The 13,420-nt window shown below is 32.8% G+C and overlaps 3 protein-coding genes and 1 long non-coding RNA gene across 4 annotated transcripts; 2 read left to right on the top strand and 2 right to left on the bottom strand.

Annotated features, from left to right (window-relative positions):
* Positions 1-109: 109 nt before the first annotated feature.
* On the top strand, positions 110-2,112 carry LOC127252488 (uncharacterized). The gene is made up of 2 exons (XR_007839089.1): positions 110-235; positions 419-2,112. It is a non-coding gene; the product is annotated as an uncharacterized LOC127252488 (long non-coding RNA).
* On the bottom strand, positions 1,955-2,735 carry LOC127252486 (non-specific lipid-transfer protein 1-like). Its single transcript, XM_051276679.1, has 2 exons — positions 2,305-2,735; positions 1,955-2,149 (listed from the first exon to the last, which is right to left on the bottom strand). Exons 1-2 carry the CDS (start codon positions 2,640-2,642, stop codon positions 2,140-2,142), a joined length of 348 nt encoding a protein of 115 aa, XP_051132636.1. The 5' UTR covers positions 2,643-2,735; the 3' UTR covers positions 1,955-2,139.
* A 3,871-nt stretch (positions 2,736-6,606) lies between these two features.
* LOC127252487 (non-specific lipid-transfer protein A-like) lies at positions 6,607-7,253 on the top strand. Its single transcript, XM_051276680.1, has 2 exons — positions 6,607-7,041; positions 7,172-7,253. Exons 1-2 carry the CDS (start codon positions 6,608-6,610, stop codon positions 7,179-7,181), a joined length of 444 nt encoding a protein of 147 aa, XP_051132637.1. The 5' UTR covers position 6,607; the 3' UTR covers positions 7,182-7,253.
* LOC127252485 (COP9 signalosome complex subunit 7-like) lies at positions 7,207-11,931 on the bottom strand. Its single transcript, XM_051276678.1, has 10 exons — positions 11,840-11,931; positions 11,598-11,765; positions 11,335-11,410; positions 10,540-10,628; positions 9,682-9,771; positions 9,391-9,435; positions 9,198-9,274; positions 8,628-8,799; positions 8,294-8,388; positions 7,207-8,025 (listed from the first exon to the last, which is right to left on the bottom strand). The coding sequence occupies exons 2-10, from the start codon at positions 11,754-11,756 to the stop codon at positions 8,010-8,012; spliced, it is 819 nt and encodes a 272-aa protein (XP_051132635.1). The 5' UTR covers positions 11,757-11,765; positions 11,840-11,931; the 3' UTR covers positions 7,207-8,009.
* Between the last annotated feature and the right edge of the window lie 1,489 nt (positions 11,932-13,420).

The following is a 13,420-nucleotide window of genomic DNA, read 5'->3' as shown; positions in this document are numbered from 1 at the left end:
CTCCATGATTTGAATTCTACACGGGGGAGGCGCGCACCCCCGCACACGTCTGTGTATATATATAGGGCAACGTTTTAAGTTTCATATTTTTTTTGGATCTCAAATGGAATTGGAGAGACGTCAGGCGGAGCATATAGCGGGATTCGTGGAGCAGGCTTGAGTCATCGTCGAGGCGACTTCTGAACACTCCTTGTTTGCTTTCTCCGATAATCTTGCCGTTCCGAACATTCTCGAGGTATTTATCAATTATATCCAGCAGAAATGGCAAGGAATCAAATAAATTAGTGTTCTGTCTGTGTTCGTTACCATATAGTTATTTGTTACTCCTTACCTTTGGCTAAAATCTGTTTGGCTCATTATTCCTGTATATTCCGAGTGTGCGTGTGTGAAAGTGTTTGTGTCTCGTACATTTTCACAGCTGGAAGGAACTGAGAACAGTTACTACCTTGAATTGCTTCGCATCTTTGCATATGGTACATGGAGTGAATACAAGAGTACGATTCGCTGTCTCCAGCCATCATCTCTGTTCAAATTGCTTGATCTATTGATTATGTTGTCTGTTCATTTAACGGTTGGTATTATATGGTACTAATTAGCAGTGTTCCACCTTTCCTATTGGTAAACCTCTAGTATACGGGTTGTTATACGACCTGCTGCTGCACCAATGACTTCATATTATTGTCAAGGTTTTTAGTAATGGAAAAATAACTTGTGCAAATAATCATCATGCTAATGTCTCTGTTTTTTCAGGTATTTTAATATGAACTAAAAATCTGTCATATTGCTAATAAACATGTAGAAATCTCTGTGCTCCTTAGGCGCCAAAGCCATAATCTAGACACTGCTTGTGCATGATATGAGTCCTGGATTTCAATTGTTCAATCATGCTTGAAACTCATTAGACACTTTATCCATGATTTAGCTCTCAGAGTTTTAAAAGAGCATAATGCACACTCACCTGTTATTTGTACCAAAAAGAAACTGTATTCTTCATGAGTTGATTAGCATACTCTGTAGATGATCCCAAATACCTTAAAGGCTGTAGTGAAATGTTTCACTATGGGGAAACTTGTGTTAGGCTGCTAGGACTATTGTTGGATCAGATCACATTCAATCAACATTCAGGCAGTCAGTAAAAAAGTGCAGCAATCTATACATTTAGTTTGTGGCTTACTTGATAATGCTTGAATATGTCTGTAAAGATGTTGGAAGGTGTCTTCCTCAGTTGCATCCTAATCAAATCATCAAGCTGAAGCAGTTGACCCTACTTACTCTGGCAGAGATGATGAAGGTAGTTTACATTTCATGTATGCACTATGCGTGGTTCCGAGGAGAGTATGATTCAATTTCTTTCTTGGTGTCACCTATTTAGAATAATGATCTTGTTTCTGTAACAGATTGAATGCTAAAGTTTTAATGAAAACCCGTACATGATGAGTTCTCTGCAAGTATACTTAATTCTTAATTTGATGAGGGGGAAAATACATAGACATAGCAGAGGGTGAGAAATGTGTACAACTAGCAGCATTTTAATTGACGCAGTGAAGAAAATGATTTTCTTGGCGCATTCAGGTTAGCTTTTGCGATATGGATGCATTTGAAATGGCACATAGGGTAGGAACTGCATTGAGTGCATTTTATTTATCGCACATATGTAAGTTGATGGTTGAGGACATATAACAAGAAAGGGCGATGGGGATAACAATCCTGTGGACTTGAATTTTGGTATATTTGTGAGTTGTTTTAGTGGTTAAATATATATTAGTACTTCTTAAGGATATGAATTACTTTTTAAGTTGTGTTGTGTGTATATTCTTAAGATTGATATTTACCTGATAGTGATTAAGCAAATATTGAATTTTAAATATGTGTGCCTACATGGTGAATTAATAAATTTGTTTGATAGGGGCTTCTTACCTATTTCTATAGAAGTAGTTTGCAAATGTGCTGTGTGTTTTAGTTATGGAAAACATAATAATGTTTTGCATTCCTGCTGGCACTATAACAAAGCATCTGGCAGTTACAAAGCATATCCTCAACACCTAATCCACATTCCAACTTTATTCATACTCAGCTCATATATATATATATATATATATAGTATAAGCTGCACTTCAATTCATATTTGTTGATCTCTTCTTAGTGGATCCTGCAAGGAGAGGAAAAAACAGGTCAAAATCCAGGAAGTTGTATCCCCTGAAATTATGTAAATTAGGGAGAACTTTTGGTATGGGAATAGGGATCAGAACAATCCCCATTTCCATAACACCTGCTTATAGTTAATCCTGTAGTTTATACACTCACTTGTCACAGTCCACGTCGCGGGAGATCGGGATGTCCAGCTGAACCTGGCACTTGGTCGGAAGGCTCTGGGCAGCCTCATCCTTCAGGTTGCTGTACTTTCCGGCAGCTGCCTTGACACAGCTGCAGCAGGCCCTCTTGTCGGCCGGCGTTTGCCCCAACGATTTCACGGTCTTAACGCCACTGCAGCAAGCTGCAGAGGGGCTAGCTTCCTTACCGACGAGGAAGCCGATGCAGGGCAGGAGTGCAGCATCCACCTGGCCACAAGTGACAGCCTGCCCTGGCTGCACAACCAGTTGGAATACGGCAAGAATGGCAATGACTGCTACTGCAACCTTCATGTTGTGTGAGTGGAAGTGGGAGAGAGGTATGATCTGTTTATCTTGTTTCTGCTTTAAGTGTATTTGATTGATTGTGTGATGCTTTGGGGCATGCATGAGTTGGGTATTTATAGCCTGTGTTTTTGGGGGGTGTTTTGGTGAATTCAGCATATTATCTTGAATTGCAGTTGTGCTATTTCGGCTCCTTGTAGTTGAGATGCCTTGAAAATAACCAAAGATGATGAAAATCTGAAACTGTTCTTATCATGTTGCAGGTTTGGTGCAACTATTTCGCCTTTTGAAAGGTTAGTGCTTCTTTGCATCGGATTTTAGTCATTTCTTTATTTTTTTTTATATGACTAAATATAGATATTCATGATTCATTAAATAAATGTGTTTTCAAAAAAATAGAATAGATTCTTTCTTGGGCATTAGGACGAGAAATTAGAATAAATATGGGATTAGGACTTAGGAGTCGGTACACAAAGCATAAAAATCTACGGTTATTTTTTATATAGTTAGGAGTCAAAAATAAAAATAGTTGTTAAGTTGAATCAAATTATGCTAAAAATTGTTTGAAAGGATATGTGGAAGCATTTGTTTATATTTAGAAATTTGATGTTAGGATTGATATCCTATAAATTATGTTTAACTACTAAGTTTGGTATCTTGATTGTATTTTATTATGGGAAGGAATTTTCTTCAGTGCAAGTCAATGTAATTGATAGCACATCTGATAGATCCTCTGCCTCTGGCCTGATTCATTCCAAGGGATAGTCTTGAGGTTCCTCAAAATTCTGTCTACTCCATTCGTACTGCCATAAGACTTCATAAGAACATAAGAAAACCATATTAGATCAAGGACTATGTTTACTAATCAATTTTCTTCTTCACACCCAAACCTTGATGAGTCACTCACTTATGCTGAGGCAACTCAGAAGTTGCATTAGTTTGATGCCATGAAAGATGAAATAAGGGCTCTTTAGACTAGTGGCACTTTTGGGAGCTGACTTACTTGCATGCCTTAGGGAATGAGGGCTATTGAAATAAGTGGATCTTTAGAGTGAAAATGAACAAGAATGGAACAATTAGTAAATTCAAAGTAAGATTAGTTGCTAAAGAATATCTCCAAGTCATAAGATTGATTTTGATGAGTGCTTTGCCCCAATCACTAAAAATGTGATTGTTGGATTGATTACTACTTCCATAGTTGTCAGTAAATATTGTAGTATGGACCAAATGGATGTAATTAATACATTTCTCCAAAGTGCTATATTTGAAGCCACCATCTGACTATCCTACTACAGCTCCTAGACAAGTTTGTAGATTAAAGAACACACTTTATGGACTTAAATAGGCTTTCCAAGTGTGGTATAAAAACCCACTAAACCAATACTGCAATTTGGATCTATACAGTTCTCTTATGATAATCGTCTATTCATCGAAACAGCATAATCAAGTCATGTTGATTTTGACACTATATGTGGATGGTATCCTTATAACCAAAATTATTTAATCATTTAATACAAGAGATGAAGACCAATCTAAATGAAACTTTCACTATCAAGAACTTGGGAGATTCAAGTTTTTTCTTATGAATTCGGATTAATTGGCTTTGAATGTAAAATTTTATATACATTAATTGGAATTCATAGCATGGGTAAAGATCCACTTATGCATTGATGTGAGTATATTTGTAGATCTAAAGGTCAAAGTACATGTATTATATAAATCTTCAAGTAATTAATGGAAATTAGATATAATTCTATGTATTTAAAAATGTCTTATATTAATACTTCCGAAAATAAAATATTAATTTGAAAAGAATAAATTCAATTATGTTTTGCTCGGTAAGTTGGCGCAATATTGTGATGGGCCCTAAGCTAGCGAAACACTGTTTTGAGCACTTTCTGGTCGGAATTATAGATGTAATTGCATAAGAAAATTTAGTACAAAATTTTATTGGTTGACTATGTTTTATATGTTTATTTAATTTTTTTTTTCCTTCCGTCAAATTTTATTCATACTTTCTTTTTTAGCTTATATATTACATTTAGTATGTTACTAATTTTGGTAAAAATTAATTTTTCAATATTTAACTATTATCTTTCATTTAATATTTATTTACACTTGCACCATTTTTATTTTTTCTTTATCATCATTAATTACTCATTAAATTTTTTGAAATACTTTCAATTATCTTTTTATTTTTATTATTTTTTTAGTAAAATATTAATTATTCTTAATTTTTGTGTCAAACTGAAATGAACTAATTTTACTGTTGATGGAATATTTATTAGTTATTTTAAACTTGTTTTCTTAATTATACCGTACCGAAGAAAAATGTCAGAAATACTGAAATTTTGGTACAATAATGGAATGCAAATTGAAATTTTTGGTATATACCGAAATACCAAAATTTTTTGCTATTTTGATATATATGATTTTGATATTTTGGTATTCGATATATCGATACGGTATGATATGCATATCTATCATACTGAATTTTCAGTATTAAAAAATGAGTATGATATACAGTATATAATTTCCGGTATATCGTACTGATTCACCCTTAACTGAACTTTGCGTACAATTAGATTTTACTTAATGCATTTAGAAAATGTTTTACAAGTTAGGATACTCATGGGGATGTATGGTAGAAGTTCCTAAGAAAATTTTCAAATCTTCTCTAGAAGACATCTTTTTATGTGTGTACATTAGTGTCTTAGGCCACTAGTATTTGTTAGTTTGTTTCATAGTTTTTACTTTGTTAGAGAGAAGAGGCGTGTAACTAATTTTATACTTCATCCCCGACAACTACAGTAAGTGTTCTTTTTATGTACACATAAAAATTTAAAAGAATTATAATTAATAAATAATTAAAAATATATTAATAAAAATAATTATCGTATAATAAAAATAACTTTAAATTAAAATAATTCTCAACGTTATATCTAACATTTTCATTTCAATCAACCCATCCATTGTTTCACCCATAATAATAAAAAAAAAAAAAACTAGTATTAAAAGTAATATTAAATACAAAATAAAAATAAAATTTATATTAAGAAAATAAAATAACAATCAAATTAATAAACTGAGCAATGAGCATTTATATAGTAGTATATATTTAAGTAAAAATAAATGTTAAATATAATGAGCTCTGATAGTATTTTTTAAGTTTTATATTTATTTAAATAAACTTGGATGTTTCTAATATATATATAAGTGTGTGTTTACACACATACTAAAGAAATAAAATTAAAAAAAAAATACATGAGTTTGCTCTTTTTTGTTTTAGTTATGTTTTTTATTATTTTTTATTTTTTTAAATAGTAATTTAATGTAATATCTTTTGAAAAAAAAATAATATATCTATATTTAAAAATATGAATTTTGAATAATATTAGTATATTATTAAAGCAGAAAATCAAAGCAATTATTTATAGTAGTTAACATGATATCAATCCTAACATTAAATTTTTAAATATAAACGGTATTCTTAGCATAAGTTTGCTTCTAATTTAACTACAATTTTTATTTTTACTCCTAATTATAACAAAATTAACACTAATACATACACAGACATGTATGTATATATATATATATGTAGCACTCCTGGTACCGGGTCAAAGCCCGGGACCGAGGATCCTGCGTGATATTTATTTCAATTTCTCGTACCCAAAAAAAATATATTCTATTTTTTTAAAACATATTTATTTAATAAATTATGAATATCTATATTTAGTCATTAAAAAAAAAAAACTAATAAAGTCGGATACAAATAAACACTAACCTTTTAAAAGGAGAAATAGTTGCGCCAAGCCTGTCAACATGATAAAAACAGTTTCAGATTTTCATCATCTTTAGTTAATTTCAAGGCATCTCAACTACAAGGAGCCGAAATAGCACAACTGCAATTCAAGATAATATGACTCAATTCACCAAAACACCCCCCAAAAACACAGCCTACAAATACCCATCTCATGCATGCCCCAAAGCATCACACAATCAATCAAATACACTTAAAGCAAAAACAAGATAAACAGATCATACCTCTCTCCCACTTACATTCACACAACATGAAGGTTGCAGTAGCAGTCATTGCCATTCTTGCCGTATTCCAACTGGTTGTGCAGCCAGGACAGGCTGTCACTTGTGGCCAGGTGGATGCCGCACTCCTGCCCTGCATCGGCTTCCTCGTCGGTAAGGAAGCTAGCCCCTCTGCAGCTTGCTGTGGCGGCGTCAAGACTGTGAAATCGTTGGGGCAAACACTGGCCGACAAGAGGGCCTGCTGCAGCTGTGTCAAGGCAGCTGCCGGAAAGTACAGCAACCTCAAGGATGAGGCTGCTCAGAGCCTGCCGACCAAGTGCCAGGTTCAGCTGGACATCCCGATCTCCCGAGACGTGGACTGTGATAAGTGAGTGTATAAACTACAGGATTAACTATAAGCAGGTGTTATGGAAATGGGGATTGTTCTGATCCCTATTCCCATACCAAAAGTTATACAATCTTCCTGGATTTTGACCTATTTTTTCCTCTCCTTGCAGGATCCACTAAGAAGAGATCAACAAATATGAATTGAAGTGCAGCTTATACAATATATATATATATATATATGTATGAGCTGAGTATGAATAAATTTGGATTAGGTGTAGAGGAGAAGAATAATGTGATCTGCATATGCAGCTTCAATGTCCTCAGCTTTGTAACAGCTATATGCTTGTCCAACAGGAATGCAAAACATCATTATGTTTTTCAGAGCTAAAACATAGAATACATTTGCAAGCTACTTCTATAGGAATAGGTAAGAAAGCTCCTATCGAAAAAATTATTATTTCACCATATAAACACGAAAGATTCAATATTTGCTTAATCACTATCAGGTTCAATATCAATCTTATGAATATACACACAAATATACGTTCTTACACAGCTTAAAAGGCTATTCATATCCTTAAGTCCACATGATTACTATCTCCGTCGCCCTTTCTTGTGTTGTCACCCTTTTTCTTTTATCTTATACGTCCTCAACCGTCAACTTATATATGAATGATAAATAGAATGCAGTTCTTACCCTATGTGCCATTTAAAAAATGCATCAAAATCACAAAAGCTAACCTGAATGTGCCATGAAAGTCATTTTTCCGCACTGCCTCTATTAAAATGCTGATGGATTTTTCATCAAAACTTCAGTTCGTCTCTTATGACAAAAGTAATTTCAGGTTCTTGACAAGGCCAAAAAGGAAATATAGTAAGGTAACACAAGCTAAAACTGTATATAATTGCCTGATGTTTGAACTCAGAGGAATCATGTTAGCTTTGGGAGCAGCAATTCTGTTTTGTCAGTACAACGGACCAAGAGCAGCAAGCGGTTTTGTGGTCGAGTCACGTAGTGGACCTTCTGTGCATTATTTAAGTTAAATGAATAAATCAAGCCATCTGAAGCAGCATAAAATTTCTTAAATAATTGATAAAGAGATGCTATCTTATATATATATATATATATTCTAGTTGTATGCATTTCTCGCCCTCTGCTATGTCCATATATTCATCCCCTCATCAAAACATGAACAAGGTGAGAAACAAATGGTACCATAGATTGATATAAAACGCAATATCTTCCACGACGTTCATAGCATTAGCATAAACATAAATAACTATATTGGTACCTCTTGTCCATGTTCCTTTTCAGCCTCCTTTTCATTCTCGCAACTCTTGCTGTATCAGGATCAAAATCAGGCAAGGGCTCCAGAGTTTTGAGTTTCTACAAACATATAAAATATAAACTATCATCATATCCAGAATTTTTTCGAAGGTTTGATTATGATTAAGCTACCCTCATTTATCCTCTCACACGTGCTGAAAAAAACGTAGTCTTGCAGACACATTATTTGAAATGTTAAACATACGAAATTAAAAGTGCACAAGAAGTCAATATATGTATATTGTAAGAGGATAAAATGATATATTGCGACCACGAGGTGAAGCTAGTTTGTTTTTCACCTTTCGCCCACGAGGTGTCCTTTTCTCTTCTTTCTCTTCTCTCTCTTCTTTCTCTTCTCTCTCTTCTTGCCCCATTTGATCTAATTTTGTTTTGTGCTCCATCTCAGTCATGGAATCCATCCATTTGAATTGATTTTCAATTGAGAGAAGGATGTTGGCTGAGGCGAATCTCCTAAGAATTAAACAAGATGTCAAGAATCAAATACAATATTAAATGCTAGAATCTAAACATGATATAGAAGAGAGTTGAAAAAAAATTTAACGAGAACAAGAACAAAAAACAAATGAGAAGCAAATCCAATATCATGTCAATGTTCCAGGACATTGTGATCGTACAAGAAACCATTGTTATTTGCTAATGCCTCTGAATCATGGTTTCTTGTATAACTGTTCCGCTACAATTATGCTGCTGCCTAGTGCTGCTATTAGTTACTATGAGAGAGAGAGAAGTGTGATAAAATAAGCATTTCCACCAGTTACGTTCGAGAACAACAAAAACATTTCCATGGGATGCTAAGAGGCTCAAAACACAAGTAGAACATCAATTATGGAAATGTTAATGATATTTACCAGTTTTGTAGTTTTTCTATTATAGTATCCAATTGTCCAGGTCCGGGTTTCATATCCCTGCCTGCTGCAAATCGCACCTACAAGCCCATCGACACTAGGATAAGCTACAAAGTTACTGGTTCTTGCAAACTGTTAAGCAGCAAGAACTCAGAGCGTCAAAAAAAAAAACAAAATAAAAAAAAAAAAAGAAGACCTCAAAGCGTCTATTCAACTGATTCAGCACTCCTTCAACTAATCCCTGTCCATGATACCACAAGATTAAGACTAATAGACGAGATTTCTGCAATCTAAAAGTCTGATATTTTACTATGTTAAGACAATAAATTAGCTCAGAAAGAAAAAAAATCAACTAGAACAAAGAAGGAGAGGTGAACTTATGTAGAAGGAAATTTAGAAGACATAAAACAATTTGCCCCATAATTTAATCCCATGCAAGCTTCTCATAGAAGTGATTAAGTTTGCAGGATGAAGAGCATGCACTTGCCACATAGATGCTGTTCCAGATGAGAAATTCTTCCAACTCATGGACATTCGAAAGATCCAATTCCCGCATCAATGTATCATAGGGCAATAGCTGGGAAAGACCAATAAAATAATGCTTAGAAGATTCAAGATATTCTAAGAAAAACTTGTTTAGATAAATAAAATATATATATTGTATTTAAGAAATGGTTTAATAAATAATTTATTAAGTGACAAGTTTTGAACTGGTCAGTTAGTAGTGGATTAAAAACCACTTCCATCCACTCATGTGATTTACCTTTTCATTATCATTCAGGAAATTAGTATTTGCCTATAAATGTTCCAAACAGAAATCTTTATCTACCACTGAAGAAGAGTATGTATTTCTGAGATTGATCAAGAGGGAGAAAACCAACCTTGAAAGTGCAGGCACTTCAAAGACATTCACTTCATACTTAAAAGTGTAGCAAGATAGTGAAAATGGAATATGAACTGAATTATCTAGGCAGGTTCATATTTAATACAAAAAATATTGCAACTCAAGGACAATTAAAACAAACAAGAAAACCTTGAATACACTAGAAAAGAATTAACAGAAATCTGGAAATTTGTTTATGATAGTAGTTTTAGAGCATAAACTTCAAAATTATGCAATAGCTTTATCATATTATATAGCCAATTTCCATAATTTAAATTAAGAGTTAAGTATACATTCAGAGAATTCATCGTGTACTGTTGTTTCTTAGAACTTCAGCATTCAATTTTTTACAGAAACACGATCATCATTCTAAATAGGTGACACCACGAGAGAAATTGAATTGAGAAAACAGAACTATGCGCTTCTCGTAACTACACAGTGCATACATGAAATGTAAACTACCTTAGTCTTCTCTGCAAGAGTAAGTAGGGTCAACTGCTTCAGCTTGATGATTTGATTAGGATGCAACTGAGGAAGACAGCTTCCAACATCTTTACAGAAATATGCAAGCATTATCAAGTAAGCCCCAAACAAAATGTATAGATTGATGCACTTGTTTACTGACTGTTTGAATATTGATGGAATGTGATCTGATCCAACAATAGTCCCAGAAGCCTAACTCAAGTTTCCCCATAGTGAACAGTTCACTACAGCCTTTAAGATATTTGGAATCATCTACAGAGTATGCTAATCAACTCATGAAGAACACAGTTTCTTCAGGTGAATGTCTTATGTCTGCATTATGCTCTTCTAAAACTGAACAAAAGCTAAATTATCCATAAAGTGTCTGACATGAGTTTCAAGCAAGATTCAACAATTAAAATCAAGGAGGACTCTTATCATGCACAAGCAGTGTCTAGATTATGACTTTGGTGCACTAAGGAACACAGATTTTACATGTATATTAGCAACATGATGAATTTTTACAGCAAATTAAAATACCTAAAAAACAGACACATCAGCTTGATAGTTTGTTTGCACAAATTTTTTTTTCCATACGAATATACCTTGACAATAATATGAAGTCATTGATGCAGCAGTTCGTATAATAACTAGTATACAAGAGGTTTACCAATAGGAAAGGTAGCACATTGATAATCAGTACCATATAATACCAACCGTTTAGATAAACAGACACGATAATCAATAGATCAAGCAAATTGAACAGAGATGATGCCTAGAAACAAAGAATCTTACTCTTGTATTCACTCCATGTACCATATGCAAAGATGCGAAGTAATTCAAGGTAGCAACTGTTCCCAGTTCCTTCCAGCTGTGAAAATGTACACAGACACAAACACACGCAAGCTCAGTCAGAATATACAGGAAAAACGAGCCAAACAGATTTCAGCCAAAGGTAAGGAGTTACAAATAAGTATCAGATATAATGTAACGAACACAGAGAGAATGCTAATTTAATTGATTCCTAGCAATTTCTGGCGGATATCATCGATAATTACCTCGAGAATGTTTGGAACGGCGAGTATCTCCGAGAAAGCAAACAAGGAGGGTTCAGAAGTGGCCTCGACGATCACTGTAGTCAATTCTGCGCCCTTGAGACTCGAAGCCTGCTCCACGAACTTCGCTATATGCTCCGCCTGACGTCTTTCAAACTCCATTTTAAGATCCTACGTACCCATCCAAAAAAGATCGTGAAACTGTAAACATCGCCCAATATATATATATATATATATACACGCACACGTTAGCGGGGTGCGCGCCTTCTGCGTGTAGAATTCAGATCATGGAGCTTTTTGCAAACTATAGATGTAGCCAGCCCAACTGCGAAATATATCAAAATTCGGGGAGTTGAAACTGAAAATGTTTTATTTATAAATAATAATAATAATAATAATAATAATAATAATAATAATAATAATAATAATAATGAGGTCATGATTAGATAAATGCTTAATAATAGGATCATAGAGGCTTAATAATATATCAATGAATGACTTTTAGGAAAATACCATCAATGCAAGTATTGACCACGGAAAATTTCAAGTAAAGTGATAAAGGATGTGTTTATTTTTTGAAATAGTTTGATAAAAAAAAATGTGTAGGTTTTTCAAAGGAATACACTCAAAGTACTTCAAGATACAAAATTTCATATCATAAACAAACTAGATTTGTTTCTAACTTGAAGCCACGTACTATGATTAAAGAGTTTCATACGGTAGCTTAGAAAAATTAATAGTATCTTTAGGCCAATTAAACTGTATAGTGATAAATTTGTTGCATTATGGTCAAGAACAGTAGAGTACATCTTTTGTCTCAAAAGAAGATTTTTATTTTTTTTATTTTCGTCCGTTCAAGATAAAGCATTTTTTAATAATTGTACTACATATTTAATATTATAAATACTCGTACTATTTATAATATATTTTACTACACAAATATCATTATTTTTATATTACATAATAGAGTATTTTAGTCCTTTTATATTGATATGTACTATATAATATTATTTTCGTCTGCCTATAAGAGTTTCATTTACTTTTTGCGTGTTAATCTTTAAAATATTAATTATTATATTAAAACGTAGTACAAATTAAGAAAAAATTACAAAAGTATCTTATAATACTAATAGAAGGACATTTGTACAAAAAAAAAAATTATACAAATATAAGAATATTTTTAATATTAAATACAATAACACAAAAGATAAATGTGACCATAGACGGACGGAAAGAATATTAATATTAAAAAATTTATATGTAAAAGCAAATAAATATTTGGAGAGAGTATATCGATATTGAATGCTTGACCATGAAGAATGTCTTAAAGGAAATAAAATGGTCATTAAATACATTGACACAAAATCAATAATTTGCGATCATTGACTAAAAGTATGCCACTTAAAAGTTTTAAGGATCATATGGTGCCTATAAAACTTGGTTCCATGAACTCTTTGTTAGTTTTGCTATTATGGCATACCATTGTGTACACATTTATTTACTTTAAAAAAAAAAAAATCATTTAAGTTGACCGAGAGTAAACATGATATTCATTCATAGCGACAGACCTAGTAAAGATACTAGGTGCAGTTATCCCCCAAACTTAAATTTTTTTTTTTTTTTTTAAGTAAGAATAAGTTTTTTTAATCTAATTATGTAATTTTGCCCCTACTAATTAAAAATTTTTATTCTATTTTATCCTTAAATACATTATTTTAATTTATAATATAGGAGTATAATAATTTTTATTATAAATGTTTAATATAAAAAACACAATTTTTTATTCTAAATGTTACACTACAATTTTATCATTTTTTTTTTCTATT

This window comes from Andrographis paniculata, unplaced genomic scaffold (assembly GCF_009805555.1).
Source record: "Andrographis paniculata isolate CXL003 unplaced genomic scaffold, ASM980555v1 Contig46END, whole genome shotgun sequence".
Classification (NCBI taxonomy): domain Eukaryota; kingdom Viridiplantae; phylum Streptophyta; class Magnoliopsida; order Lamiales; family Acanthaceae; genus Andrographis; species Andrographis paniculata.
This window is presented reverse-complemented; position numbering and strand designations above follow the sequence as displayed.